This window comes from Pongo abelii, chromosome X (genome assembly GCF_028885655.2).
Source record: "Pongo abelii isolate AG06213 chromosome X, NHGRI_mPonAbe1-v2.0_pri, whole genome shotgun sequence".
NCBI lineage: Eukaryota > Metazoa > Chordata > Mammalia > Primates > Hominidae > Pongo > Pongo abelii.
Window position 1 is genome coordinate 8,883,308 of NC_072008.2, and position 16,198 is coordinate 8,899,505.

At 40.2% G+C, this 16,198-nt stretch overlaps 1 protein-coding gene across 1 annotated transcript; it reads right to left on the minus strand.

Moving 5' to 3' along the window:
• Positions 1 to 466: 466 nt before the first annotated feature.
• On the minus strand, positions 467 to 932 carry LOC100441788 (anaphase-promoting complex subunit 15-like). Its single transcript, XM_054544315.1, has one exon. The coding sequence runs from the start codon at positions 903 to 905 to the stop codon at positions 540 to 542; it is 366 nt and encodes a 121-aa protein (XP_054400290.1). The 5' UTR covers positions 906 to 932; the 3' UTR covers positions 467 to 539.
• Between the last annotated feature and the right edge of the window lie 15,266 nt (positions 933 to 16,198).

Sequence of the window (16,198 nt, forward strand, 5' to 3'; positions counted from 1 at the left end):
TCGGGTATTATGATAAGACTCAATTGCTTTATAACTAATTAATGATCTAATGCAACTTGGAAATAAAAATTGAAATCTAAATACCAGATATTAAAGTTGATATGGGATGACATTCTTTTGTGCTCTCAGGTTGTTTATCAAATTTTGATTAGTGGTAAATATTTGATACTCTTCCTAAGATCTTCTTTCAAGTTCCAAGTATTTTTTTTTTTTTTTTTTGCGGGGGGGTGTGGATGTTGGGGGGAAATCACTCCTTTGTCTTTATTAAAGAAACTTAGAAAGAGACCAGACCTGGCAACCAAGGGGTGAGGTACTGGCCAGGAAGGTGGAGTGGGCTCAGGCTCTGTGGATTTCAAGTGCAGACTGATGGCTTGGGAGAGGCCAAGGAGACCAGATCCTGGCAGCAGCTGAGGAGGTGCCTAAGGGCACTTTCAGGCACTGGGGCCATCAGTTTGTTCTGTGGGCAAGGGCTGGGGGTTGGGATGCAGGGTAGGTTGGGCTGGCCTAGAATCTCCCTGAGGGCACCCTGCCTTGTCTACCTAGATCATCCACTGGTCCTGATCCTGTTCGTTGCCTTCCACGTCCACCTCATTGACCTCTCCGTCATCAGGTGACTCATAGTAGTCATTCATCTTGTCCATGTCCCGCATGTCCTCATCATCCTCTAAGTCCTCTTCACTATCCTCATTGTCTTCATCATCCTCCTCTTCCTCTTCATCATAGTGCTCTGAGGCTGGCTTGCCAATAGGAACCAGATTGTTGTCTTTCTCTGTGATGCTTTCGAGCCAGGTCTGATGCTGCTGTTCCTGCTGCTGCAGCTCTGTCTCTTCCATACAAGGTCGATCCAGATTAAACCACAGTGTCTCAGTCCCACAAAGGAAGAGTGAGGGAAACAAAGTGGACATGGTTCCTAGACTGGGTTTGAGTCCTGGCTCCACTACTTACTAGCTGTTTGACCTTGGCCAAGTCACTTAACCTCTCTGGGCCTCAGTGTCCTCATCGCACCAGGGTCTGCAGCCAGTGGAGACCCGGAAGCGCTTCACCAAGCCTGAGTGGAAGAACCCACCAGAATCCGGGACTCACCCCCAAGCAGTTTTATGTGATCATCTAACCCTGTTATTCTGATTTTGAAAAAGAGAGACAATTCAGCAGAGCCGTTAATGTCAAAGCTTTTGCTTATTTCAATATATTAATCTAATGGGAAATGCTCTAGAAAGTTGTAGATATTCATGTCCCTGCAAACAGTTGCATCACATCTAAGATCTTTCTCAGGGGAAGAACGTGAATTTCTTATTAAAGTATTTCCTCTTGAAACCCAGAGGGTAAAAGTTCTATATATTTGGATACATAGATTTTAAAAAGTGTTGGTATTCTCCCTTAAACCTCACAAAAGTCCTGCAGAGTAGCTACCTTTCATTCCCTTATTAGAGATAAGAAAATTGAGGCTTGAACATTTAGTGAGTTTTCCAAAGGCTAACGGTTTTCAAATTGCAGATCCGGGCCCGAAAACACTGGCAAGATTCACTTCACTCCACCCTGCTGAAGCTGTTACTCAACAGAAGGATTAGAAGATCTAACCCCACCCAAATGATTTCTTAGCTTCCTTCTCAGAGGTAAGTATGGAGAGTAACACTCAAGTTGATTAGGAAATTTAAGATGCACTTTATGTAATTTTCATTTGGAAAGCTATCTTTTCCCAGCCTCACAAACTTGAGAAGATTATTTGATAGGTTATGCTGGGTGAATATGGGACTCGTGTCTGAAATGGCTTTGTTCCTTTCTCATAAGGTAACATAGTGCATTGCATGAAATAGATATTTGATAATACAGGTTATGTGGACTAATTTTTGTAGCTGAACCTCTATTTACAGGATGTGTTGACGATTGTTGAGTGCCCTTCTATGGACTCTTAGCTGTACAGTGCTAACAAATAAAATTTGTCCATCTAATCCATTTAGTTTAGCAAGTGATCAATGGAATGAAAAAAGTCAAACTGATTGACTAATTTTACTAAGTAACCAAACTAACTTCTCTTTTCAGTTTGGCAACCAGTCAGGTCACTTTAACCCTTTGGCTCCTGAGTGATGTAGACATGAGTCTCTGCTCTACAGACAAGGACTTAGTCTAACAGCCCACTCCGCTTTAGGGCCCAGGCTTGTGATGGAAAAACAGCAATTTGCCCTCCTTCGGACATTTTGATAAATGATAAACATATTCATCCCCAAACCTTGAAATTATTGCTGGAATTTTTTTTAAGCTAGCAACACAAAATTCGAGTCCTACATTCATCAAATTCAAGGCACAAAACCTCATAGAATTATAAAGTCCACCCAATCAATGGAATTCAGAGCTAAGAATTCAGCCACTAAATGGCATGATTGCTGTAATTAGTCGAATGGTATAATTATAGTAAACACATGATAAGTTGCCACTGAAGCACATAATTGCACAGTATAATGGTATTATTATGATTTCTGATGATATAATATGATTTGGATGTATAACAAATTCCCATAACAATATTAAAACATTTTTCATTTGTGCATTTTCTTAGTACCTGATTTGGACTTTTTACATTATGGGGGTTTTAGTCAAAGAGAGGAAATCAGACCACGTTTTCAACGAAAGAAAAAGAAGTTATTATTCAACATAATACCTTGTTGAGAATATGGTTAGAAAGAGATAAAGGACTTAAAGTATGAAGTCAGTCATTAGGATAACCCTAAACAGGTATTATAGTTATGGTTATAATTCAAGAAAACACCTTTACAAACATGAATGCTATTTCATATCTATTCTATCTTCCAGGAATTAATCATTTTACTTTGAGCTTACCATGAAAATAAGCTTTCCCAGGACACAACACTGTCCACACTATCTTTGTTTTTTGTTTGTTTGTTTGTTTGTTTTGAGATGGAGTTTCGCTCTTGTTGCCCAGGCTGGAGTGCAATGGTGCTATCGTGGCTCACTGCAACCTCCGCCTCCCGGGTTCAAGAGATTCTCCTGCCTCAGCCTCCCGAGTAGCTAGGATTACAGGCACCCGCCACCACACCCAGCTAATATTTTTTATTTTTAGTAGAGATGGGGTTTCACCATGTTGACCAGGCTGGTCTTGAGCTCCAGACCTCAGATGATCCACCTGCCTCGGCCCCCCAAAGTGTTGGGATTACAGATGTGAGCCACTGTGCCCAGTCTATCTTTGGTTTTAACATCCCTCGGAGAAGACAATGTTTTCAAGCTGTGTGCACATTGGTTATATATGTATTGTTGTCCCAAATTCTTTTTAGATGTAGATTTTGTATGATCAAAAACATTTTTATTTCATAGAATTTGGGAATTGGGAGGATTCTTAGAGAGTTGAGATGCATAGCTCAGGAATTCGTGGACTTATTTCATTGAAGGTGCTGGGTGCATAAGTGGAAGTACATTCTTCTTGGAAAGGGATTTTTATCATGGTCATTAGTGGAGCTGTGAAGCCAGAAAGGTCTACCTGGGAGATTCTACCATCCGTCTCTACTGGGGCTGAAATCTTCTCCACAAATGCCCATCAGGTCTTTATTCCACTTCAGCTTCAACCTTCATAGTAAGGAGGCTCTAACTAATCCGTACAGTAGAAATCATGAGTTCTCTGCTTACCAATCTGCTAATACAGTTTAACTTTCTTTTTTAAACAATGAAGCATAATGTTTATTTCTTTTAAGGACACAGTTCACAAAACCTCCTAGCCACACATTGTCTAACAGAACTTCCCATGATAATGGAAAATTCTCTACCTGCACTGTTCAGTAAAGTAGCCACTAGCCATATGTGGCTGTGGAGCACTTGAAATGTGGATGATGCATCTTAGGGACTGAATCTTTTATTTAACTTAATGGTAATTAATTTATATTTAAATTTAAATAACCATAAGAGTGGTTACCGTATTGAACAGCACAGCCCTGCACATTGTCTTTCTAGGCAGGCTCCTCTTCAACACTATTTTACTCACTTATGGCACTGTACATTACATTTTATCAATTTACACATGCAGTATTGTATTATCACCTAAGCAAATATACAGCTTTAAGCATCATAAAAGTTCAATAAATATTAATGGTTATCAATAAATGGAATCATTACAGACAATGAAATAGCATGACAAAATATAAGAGGTAATTAGAATCAGTCTTGCTTTTATTGACAAAGACAGTGCATGGAACTGGGAGCCATGATCACATCATGGTATAGGTTTTCATGATTTCCAATTATTTTGATGAATTTCACACTTGATATTTATCTAAAGTTAATTCAAGATTTTCCTATTTGACCTTTCCCTGCCGTGAATATTGATGGGTTTTACTGTAGTGTGAATTTCCAAGTGTCTTTCTTTTCTTCTACCCTGAAGATTCAGATTTTAGGATGCATTGTTTATTGCTTAATTTCATTGCACCTCTAGAGAAAGGAGGAGAGATCATTTCATCCTAAAGCTTGCTATGAGAAAGATAAGACACAGAATACAGAACCACAAAGGAATTAAGAATTCCATCCTGCTAGAAAGTAAAGTCCATGAACTGGGAACTCAATTATTATTTTGAATAACAGTTCAAAATTTGCATAAGAAATGCATATTTTGAATGCATTTTCTCCAACAAAAACTGCTCTTGACTTAGAGATACAAGAATTAACTAAAACGCAGATCCTGCCCCAAGTAAGACCAGGCAGGAGAGGTGCTCAGAGCTGGAGCTTAGAGTTAATGACAAGGAGCTAATCTCTATCCCAAGAGCAAGAGGAACCAACAGTAAGACTATCAAGGACAGGGTGGGGAAGTGGAGGTAGAACATGACTCACTCGGCATGTTGAAAATGATCTTTCTAGCTGTATGGGGACAGGGGCTGGAGGGCCAAACGTTTTCATGCTTTCTGCTCATTGTCCAGGCAGGAAGGAACTGCACATTGCCCCAGAGAGATCAGAGCGCAGATAAAAGACTTGGTTGTACTTGAGGAATATTCAGAAGGTAAAGTTGGCAGGGCTTGGAGAAGGAATGTGAGTAATGAGGAAGATGCTCACCACGGATGCCGCCAGGTTTCTGGTGTGAACTGTGCTGTGGAGCTGCCACTCGCTGTGAGCAGAGCCGTTGGCATTCTCAACAGGGCAGAGATGAGTGCTCAAGGGAGCTGGAAGTTGCAGAACCAAGCCAGCACTGGAGAACCAAGTGTTCATTGTTGTGGAGTAAAGCAATCTTTCCAGAATCACAAAGGTGTCAAAAATACAGGAAGAGCTTTGTTTAGTTTTGGGGTGTGCGTGTGTGTGTATTAAACACAAGATACACGATAAATCCTAATCATTCATTTTCTGCCTTTTGGGGGTCTGTTCAGTTTGCTGATGGCACTTAGCCTGTGCCTCTGTCTGAGAAACTACATTGTCCGTGGCTCACACAATTATCAAGTTCACGATAGAAGCTGCCTGGCGGACATGCCTCCAACTGTGTCCCACGGCATACAGCGAGTGCTTTCCAAATGCTCCCAGCTGAACATAAACAATGCCCCCACAGACTCTACGATCTCTGTTGCCTTGTAATGAAAACAGCACACAACTGCATTCCCTGGGTTCCAAGTGTTTTGCTTTTTCATAGAGGATGTCCTCAATCCCTCACCCTGAGCCAAGTCAATGTGACTTGACCCTGTGGATGAGCTTCCTAGGACTGCCATAACAAAGAGCCACAAATTGGGTGGCTTCAAACAACAGAAATGTATTGTCTTGTAGTTCTGGAGGCTAGGAGTCCAAAATTAAGGTGTAAGTGGGACCACATTGCCTCTGAAAGCCTTGAGGAAGCCTCCTTCCTTTCCTCTTTCAGCTCCTGGAAGTGACCATCAATCTTTGGCATCCCTTGGCTTGAAACCGCTTTGATTCACACTCTACCTCCACTGTCCGTGGCATTCTCCCTTTGTGTCTCTGCGGCTAGATGACCCTCATCAATTACATACACCAGTCATTGGATTACAGCCCATTTTAATTACCTCATCTTAGCATGACGGTGTCTGCAAAGACGCTCTTTCTAAATAAGACACATGTACCGGGGTTAGGACCTGAACATTGCTTTTTGGGAGACACAATACCACACTGTGCATTAAAATTTTCTAACTGGAGTATTTGTGGATATTTCCTATCTACTGTCTTCCCTATAAGTCTTGGTATGAAAGAAAGAAAAATAGGGAGACATATTCAGCCTAATTCTGGCCACCTCTAGTGCTTTGTCCATGATTTTATCAGCACTTATCTGATTATAACAACTATTTGATTATGTGTCTGCCCCCACCCCTGTCTTGGAAATGAGATCTTTCAGGACACGGGTCAGTAAATAAGACCTGTGTGTCATTTATTAAATAAGACATGAAGACATAGGTCTTATTCTAACTTAGTGCCTAATACCTGTCACACTGAGGGACCTCAGTAAGCATTTGTCAAATGAGAGAAGGAGAGAGAAGAGGAGAGAAGAAGGGAAGGGAACTTGAGTGATTTTCTGGTTTCATGTCGAGTCTTCAGTCTTAACCAGATTAACTCACCTTCCTCGTCAGCCCTTTCTAATTGCCTCCATTAATTTCCCTCACTAGCCTTGCAAAGATTGAAACTCATTCTCAGACATTACTGAGAAGCCATGAAGGGACTGATAAAGAGTAATGGTTTAGATATTAATCTGGCTCAAATCTGCAGATAAGACAGATTAACTTTGGGGGACTCTTTCAGGACCCATGATGCTGTGGACTGCTAATAAAGATTTCTGCGGTGGGAGTTTCTGTGCTGTTACCATGGTCAGGAGCTTTACTTTATGTAGAACTGCCAGTATTAGGTGTCACTCAAAAGTACTGTAATTTAGATTCAATTACCCAAATATTGTATCCCAAAAATGTCCTCACTTGCAGTAAAGGATTCTGTTTGGACATTCTGCATAACCCATTCACTTCCTATATTAGTTATCTACATAGCACAAATTTAGCACCTTAAAACAACACACACTCATTACTTCCCAGTTTCTGTAGGTAATAAGCCTGGGCACAGTTAGCTGGGTCCTCTTTTCAAGCTTTCTCAGAAGGCTGCAATTAAGGAGTCAGCCACAGCTAGGGTCTCAACTAATGTTCAACTGGGGAAGGATCTGCTTCCAAGATCACATGGTGGTTGGAAGAATTCAGTTCCTTGTGGGTGTGGTACTGAGGGCTTCCTTTTCTTGTCAGCTGTTGGCCAGAAACCACTCTCAACTCCTATGGGCTGCCCCTAGTTTCTGGCCACCCAAGCCCCACAGCGTGATAAAGCCGGCAGGTGGGAGAATCTCTTCCCAAGGTGGAGGTCACAGTCCAGTGTAATGCAACCATGGCAATGACAAACACCAACTTTGCCATATTCTATTGGTTACACACAAGTCACAGGTTCCACCCACACTCCTGTGGAGGGGATTCCACAGGGTGTGAGCACCAGGAGCAGAAATCACTAGGGCCATCCTAAGAGTCTCCGCTATACCTACTGACCTAGACGAGGCTTCCTCATTAAAACCGGAGTCAGGCAGGCTTTTATGGATATCATGTTGCCAGGATATATACATGGCTAATGTCATGTAACTATCCAGACATCTTTATTGGTTGGTTGTTACAGACTGAATGTCTGTGTCCCCCTTGTTCTGCAGTGAGCAGAACATGAAAACCTACCTACAAGTCTGAGGGAGCTGAGAGGTGGAAGAAAGAGGCTGACATATCCATTTTCTCTGAAAGAAACATTTAGTAGGGACTTAGGAACAGAAGCCATGTCTCAGGTGGCCACAAGAGGAGATGGTGAATCCCAGGCCATTACCGCTGAGACCCAGGGCTTCTATACCATAGAGAAGGAATGCGTAGGACAATTGGAGTCAACTCCTCAGGGAAAGGCAAGAAGGCTATGTGAGTCTGCCTATCAGTCTGTCATTCCAGCCTGTTGACAGAGTGAGACCTTGTCTTAAAAAAAAAAAAAAAAAGACATTTTCATTGTCAAATAAAGAAAGCAAATTTGTATAACTTAAACCAAAATAAGGGACTTCCATTTCCAGAGACCATTTTTGGTAAAAATCATCTACGTATTCTGGATAAATGTATTTTTAAATATTGTTAGAATAAATTCTGCATAAGAATAAACTAAGGGGGGCCACTGGAGGCCAGGAACAACAAGAGAGCGTCACCAGGGAAACGTAAGCCAGGCTGGAGCCAGGGTCACTGAGAACCGCTGCTGCATCCTGCTGGCCTTAAGCCAGTGTTCTCAGTACCCAGAATATGATGGCAAAGCTATGACCAAGCTGGGAGGAAAATCGGTTTTGAGACTTCTGCATAAAACCTGAGCCTCTAAGGACAGAAACCTCAGGGAGGAAAACATGCAGAGGAGGGTGATAAGTGTGTTTGTCTGACCTGGCTTTAGTGGAGTGAGGGAAAGCAGGAAATAGTCTCCCAAAATTCCTAAACCTTAAATTCTCATTTGTACACTTTCAGATTTGAAGACACATTATTGGTGAAGCCTATAAAACCTTAAGCCAACATTTTAATTAATAGTGTTCTGTGTTTTTAATTCTTTACTTGCCTTACAAAAGTATGTGCAGAAAATTATTGCATGTCATTTTTTAATAATTATTATGTGCTATGTATATGTGGTTAAATAACCTTTATTGCTGGTGCATAGAAATGAAATTTCTACATATTGTTCTTCTTTTTTGACACTCTGCTGAAGTGTCTTACTCATTTTAATATTTTCTTGGATTCTCTAATTTTTCCTGTATAGATAATTTATCATTTACGAATACAGTCATGCACCACATAATGACATTTCAGTCAACAATGGACCACATATACAACGGTGGTTCCATAAGATTTAAAAATTATATATTTACTATACCTTCTCTATGTTTTAGACATGTTTAGATACATAACACTTATCACTGTATTACAATTGCCAACAGTATTCAATATAGTCACATGCTGTCCAGGTTTGCAGCCTAGGAGTAATAGGCTCTACTATCCAGCATAGGTGCATAGTAGGGTATACTGTCTAGATTTGTGTCAGTCACTCTGTGATGTTCCCACAATGATGAAATCACCACCTAGCAATGCATTTCTTAGAACATATCCCTATCATTAAGTGACAGTTGTTTGTTTCTTTCCATCTTTTAGATTTTATTTTTTTCTCTTTATTTTTCTGCTGGCTATGACAGATACCAGATACTGTAGTGTGGTAGACATGGTAGCAGGCTTCTTTTTTTCCCCTCGTGATTTGAAAGGAAGATTCTTCGAGTATGACTTTTGCTACAAACCTTTTAAAGCTATTTATCAACTTAAGGATAGTCTACTCTATTCCTAGTTTTCTCAGAGGATGTTTTTTAGGATCATAGATTAACATTATTAATTTTTTCTGCATTTGTTGATAGATGTATATAGGGTTTCCTCCATAAGTCTATTAATGAAGCCAATTAAATGGATAGATATTCTTACCTCGAATAAAAGAATTATCCCATAACCATTAATGGTTAAAAATCTTCCCACAAAGAAACGGTAGTCACAACAATTAATAGATGACTTTCTCTAACTATTTAAAGAACAAATATTTCAATCTTATAAAATACCTTTTAGTGAAAAATAAGGACAACACACTAACAAACTACATCAGGCTAAGATAACCTTGGTACCTAAAGCAAACAAAAATATTGAAAAAAATTAGTATCTATGAGCCCATTTATATGAAATATCAAGAATAGATAAATCCACAGAGATAGCAAAATAGTGGTTGCCAGGCATTGAGAAGATAGTGACTGCTTATGGGTATAAGGTTTCTTTTGGGGGTGATGAAAATGCTCTAAAATTGATTAGAGTAAGGCTTGAGTAACTGTGAATACACTAACAACTATTGCATTGTATACTTTGTTTTTACAAGTTATTATTTTTTATCATTACTTTTTAGGGACAGGGTCTCGCTCTGTCCCCCAGGTTGGAGTGTGGTGATGGAATGATAATTTACTGTGACATTGAACTCCTGGCCTTAAGCAAATCTCCTGCCATGGGCTCCCAAAACACTAGGATTACAGATGCAAGCCACTGTTCTTGGCCACCTTGTACACTTTAAATGGATGACTAATGTTGTGTATGGGTACTATCTCAATAAAACTGCTTTAAAAGTGTTATCCACAATCGCTCATGAACATAGGTGCAACAATCTTAAATACAATATTTAAAAAACTTATCAGCAATATATAATGAAAGGTAACACATCAATATCAAAGGTGCTTCAAAGTTAGAATGTCAGTTACTCTAATCTACTCCATTAACAGATTTATGGAGGAAACCCTATATATTCTTTATGTAGAAAATTACAGACAGATGGTGAAAAACACTGAAGAACAGAATTTAGGGACAAAACAACATGTTCTTCATTAGAAAACTTAATATCATAGATCTGTCAATTCTCACCCAGTTGGTCTACAGATTCAATGTAATTCCAATAAAAATTTTGACAGATTTTCTGAGTCATGCATGCCATACTTACTAAAAACTTACATGGATGTTTTCTTATTTTCTTATTTTTCCTTTCCTTTCCCTTCTTTCCTCACAGGGGTAGCATGGCCAGTGCCCAAAGTATGATGATGACAATAAATACAGACAAATGTTTGCATATACACATGGGGATCAAGTAACAAATCCTAATTGTGGAGTAGGTGACAAGGTAGTTCACAAAATAGAAGACACAAATGGCCAATAAGCCAAAGAAAAAATGCCAAGTTTCATTAGTAAACAGAAAAACAAAATGCAAAATGCAGTTTAAATTTACAATGAGCCATCATTTTATATCCAGTAGAGCATGAAAAGTTAAGAAGTCTATCAACATCATCTATGGGTGAGGATGTGAAGTCATAGAAACTCCCATAGCCTGTTGGTAGGGGTAAAAATGACTTTGAAAGTGATTCGATATTACCCAGCAAATTGAGTTTGTGTATACTCTACAATGTAGCCATCCCAGCTATTCCACTTCACCTCCCGCCCCTCCATGGGGCATCATACCCTAGAAAAGGAACTTTGGCATTTCTGCACCAAGACGCTAATTGCAAATGTTTGTGAGAGTAAAATTGTTAATAGCAATGTTCTTAAGATTCTTAGAAATTCTTTTGTCTAGCTGAAAGAACCTATTTATTCTGCAGCACATTAAATCTTTCAGTGATTTTAACAAAGTTTCCTAGAAACAGTCTTGATTTTATTTTTATTGCCAGGCCACTTTTTTTTTTTTTTTTTTTTTTTTGAGAATCTGTTACTAGTCAAAGAAGCTGGATGTCTTAGTTTGTTTTGTGTTGCTATAAAAGAATGCCTGAAATAGGGTAATTTATAAAGAAAAGAGGTTTACTTGGCTCACGATTCTGCTGGCTAGATCACTGGGCATCTGGTGAGGGCTTCAGGATGCTTCTACTCATGTGCAGAGATCACACAGAAACAGAGGAGCAAGAGAGAGAGAGAGAGAGAGAGAGGAGAGAAGTGCCAGGCTGTTTGTAACAATCAGTTCCCATGGGAACTAACAGAACGAGAAGTCATCCAGCCCCAACCACTGAGGGCACTAACCTATTGATGAGGGATCTATCCCATGACCCAAACAACTCCCAATAGGCTTCAACAACAACATTGGATCAAATCTCAACATAAGGTTTGGGGGACAAACATCTAAACTATAGTACTGGAGATGAAAAACAGATTTATTTTCCAAGTGAAGCCTGGCCCCTATACTGTCTTTTAAAATTCTGCTTGGAAAGTATCTGGTTCCTTCTCTACCTTGACTCTTCTATCATACTCAGTTCAAATGAACCAACAGACACTTTCAACAATCTTTTTGCTTTGCAGGAAGGAGGTATTTCAATGACTTGAGGCTATGACATCATTAGTATTTTTAATGAGCAGACACATAAGTAGAATATTTCAGTAAAGTGTTAAAAAAATAAACAATGCATGCTCCTGTGAAGGGGATGGCTACTGTACCTCCAGTGCTGATCACACAGGCTTTTCTGAAGCATAGTCTGAGCAAAGACCAGAATGGTGACTTGAGTGCAGGCATATGAAACCAGCAGGGCCAGCACCCCATGTGATGGGAGCAGTAAGTGCAAAGGCCTTGTGATGGGAACACACTGCTGTGCTGAGCAGCAGAATAAGGGCTGGTGGGTCAGAGTGCAGAGGTCAGACAGGAGAGCTGTGAAAAAAACGGACTGTTGCCCATTAACTTTGTAAACTCTGGAAAACAGGATATTAGGTTGCATTTGCAAGGCTGCATGTAAGTTAGGTACTTCTTAAATGGTTTTGGTGTGTTATGTTCACCAAGATAATACTAGTACTGGGGATGACTCATACTAAACAAGGCCGAGTTATGCTGACCCTAGATCAAAATTATGTGGTGAGTAAAATTTGTGTTGACAATGCCTCTCCTGCACTTTCTGCTCCCCGTTTCCCCGTGCGTCATACCTTGCAAGATACTCCTGCATTTCCTGTTGTGCTTCTCACGTCCGCCAGCCCTATACAGATAGTGGCATCCCCCAAAGATTAATCCACTCCTATCCAACACACTCAGCTGTGAATCACTACTGTCTGTGGTGGTCAGAAACACCATAGACATGTGAGTTCATACAACAATCCTCCCTTTCTGTTCCCCATCAGACATTTGTTCTTTGAAAGAGAACTCCAGGATAGAAAATGTCTGAGCTATATGATAGATTTAAACTTTATAGCATCAATGGAGATTGTCCCCACTGCCCCCACTGCCCCCACTGCCCACCTCCAACCCCTGCTATGGTTAGATATCCTAACTGAGCATATATCCATGAGGTTGTTCATTAGTGCTAATTAAGGAAAGGAAGAGAATGGTCGTTCAGCAAAAGGAGAGTTGTTTCTCAGTATTATTCATTATGTTCTTTTGGAAATTGCATGAGATGGTGACTAACCTATGTGGTGTCTCTAATTTTTCTCTGCTTCCTACACTAGATGTCACTGTGCAGCTCATTATTAATATAAGTAGCCTAAGGAAACTCTTCATAGAGAAATGGAAACTTTTTAAAATTTTTTAAATCACAAAGGATCCCTAACATGGCAGCACCTGAAATGCAAGCGTTCTGCTCAGCTGGCTGCCATTCGGCATGGAGACAGCTCATTTCCTCTACATGAATTACCATTAGTCTACCCCAGTGTAACGCTAAGAAGACTTATCAACAACTTGAAATATGTTTTTATGTCTTTTTCCCATTTGCATACCTGTCAACCTGATACAAAGTGAGAATTTGGGAAATGCAAATAGCCTACTCATGAAATTTAATGATGTGCACATATGCTCTATTTTGATACATTGTAAAAATACACCATTCCCTGGATGCTTAAAAAATAATGTCCTCCCCTGAAGATAATGAAGCTTGGAATAGAGTAAGGACCCCCACCTCACCTACTTTGCCTTTTCTTGCCTCCTGTTTTAGTTGCATCATAAACCTTGAAGTCAGAAATGTGTTTAGTGTGTTTTCAATAGGTAGGATGGCCAACGACTCCAGTTTGCACCAGACTGAGAAGGTTTTAAAACCAGGAGGAGTTGGTCAACCTGCTAACTATAGACACTACAGAGATTGGCTTGCTTGTATTATTACAACCCATTACCCCCATTTGAGAACACCTCTGCACACACAGTCTGAACCCTGAGTTATTTTCGCTTAAGAACCAAGCACAAGACAAGGCGTGTTATTCAGCCTATGAGGATTTTTAAATTCTACCAGAACTACAGGTTTGAGTCACTAGTAGGCACCCAGAAGAAAAAAATATTTTCCAGGATGCTCTCCAGAAGCAGAACAATTTGGCTATGTCCAAAGTTTTAACAAAAGTGACTATAAAAATGGAATGACTTGCATAATTTCTAAAGGGCATACTGTAAAAATGTTTCAGAGACTCTGATAAGATAAATATGGTGCCATCCTGGCAAAGCAGATATTCCTGTATTAGATAAGAGGGTTAAGTTTTCTGAAAAAAAAAAAAGCAAAGGAATAATGAGATGCATTGATCTAAGATAACAACTCTATAGTATATAATGCAAGGAATTACACTGATTCCAAAGGTATTGTTTTGATGTGGATCTAAAAACAGATTCAAAATAAGGTTATATTATTTTTCTCAAATGAAGAGCAAATCAACAAACTGCTTTATTAGAGTATCAGGAGAGGATAAGGAGGAGGAAAAGGAGAATAAGAAGGAGGAGAGGAAGAAGAAGAGGAGGAAGAAGAAGAAGAGGTGGAGGAGGATGTGGAGGAGGAGGAGAGGAAGAGGAGAAGAGGGGAGAAGGGAGGGGGAGAAAGAGAAGAGGAAGAAAATGATGACATCTCTAATCTTTAATCTTCACAACTGCCCTATGAGGAATGAATTTTTGTCTCCATTTTACAGACAAGCAATTCTGTTCTTATACTTGCTCAATTTTGCACAGGCAAGGAAGCCAGAAAAGTTTTGAAAGCAACTCTCTCTGCCACAGGAAATGGGACATTTCACCCCCGCTCCTTACTGTATCTAGAGTAGCAGTCAGGCGGTTCTCACTCAGGAATTAGGTCCTGCTCCAGGACTGTTATCCTTGGGAGTCATTTACCTGACTACTGATTATGAGTACCTGGAGGATCACTCTGCTTCAGTAACACAGCTGTCATCTTTCATCTGAAAGTTCTTTCATCTGAAGAGTTTGTTAAAAAAAAAAATAGTAAGTTGAAAAGAATAGAATTCACACTATAGAGTAGTTTCTACAGATTTTATGAAGCAGATAAGAGAAGAAAATAAAATAATGTAGAAAAATCCCACCAGAAGAAAACAATGCCAAGGAGAGTCTAATGCACTGACTATGTGCAAAGATACTGGAGAGGGATGTTGAAGTTCCCTGGGGCTAGGACCTCTGGTAAACAGTTCCTACGTCCAGAGGTGAAGTGGCCATGGATAGACGTGGTTACCAGATCCATGCAGCACCTGTGTCCCAAAGGCAGTCTCTTGCCTCCTGCCAATCTCCTCCTAGAAGCCAACAGGAAGCCAGCTAGCCAAGGCCCACAGATGCAGTCCACTGGAGTCATTTTCTGAGGGTACAGAGAGGATGGAGAAGGGTGGAGGCACATCTGGCAGGCTATGGAAATACAACCATGACCAGCTTGGCCTAACTTCCTTTACTGATTCTGTTGGGTTCTCTGATTTGCTTATTTTCCATCTGGCTCTAAATGACTTTTGTCACTGGGGCTGCTATGCTCCTTGAAAGACGTAGTTGCTCATTCTGCTTACAGAGTCTCATAGTTCTACCTCACATACACAAGTTTCACCAACACAACACCAAACACCTCCATCCTAATTACAGCAGATTCAGGAACTGAAGAAAGTCTGACAATTCTGAAAAACATATTTTAAAATATTCTATTTTGGCCTGTGAACTCAGCTACATAATTACTTCTGAAAATGCTGTGTTGGCACCGTGGTGGAAGGGAGTTTATGTAATCCATTGGCTCTAGGCTGGAAAAGATATCTTTGAGGTTAGCGTTTTCTGAAAGACGCTCCCAAGATACTCAAAAGCAATTTCCTCTAGAGCTGTTCCCAGTCTCCCACTTTTCAATGTTCATATGGTTAGAGGGGATGAGTTAAAAGTCATCTGCCCACCACTCTGCAGCACCACAGTTTAACTCTTCCGTTCCCACGCACCCGTGGGAGATCCAAGAATTGCAGAGTGGGCTGAGCTGTCCAATGGCCTCAGGCAGGTGCATTTGGAATGAGATCCCTTACCAAGCATCACGCCTCCATAACAAAAGGTAACTTAGCAGTCTGGTCTTCCCTGTCACTTAGAAAGAAACATCTTTTTTCAATAGCTGGTGTTTTAAGAAACATTGATGAAAAACTAATGTGGATTAATGATGGCTGCATAGTTTTGTATTATCATTATAGTTTTGAGTGACACTGTGCTCCAGGTGTGCTTTCTTCACAAACTGAAAAATTAAGAAGCAATGGAGAGGAATGCATTACAAACACGCAGAGACTGCTATACTACAGCTATGCCATGCTTAATAAAGCAGGAAACTATCAGATAGGCATAGTCCTTTCTCTGTAAAATAAGCAGCATATCTGAGGACATGCTACTCTAACTCAAGGATTACATATGACCGAGGGCCCAGGCACTTTGTGCTCTACAGTCACATCTGCACCAG

Bases quoted from the DNA above. Each gene is read 5' to 3' on its own strand.
- LOC100441788 (XM_054544315.1), bottom strand. From the start codon at position 905: ATGTCCACTTTGTTTCCCTCACTCTTCCTTTGTGGGACTGAGACACTG.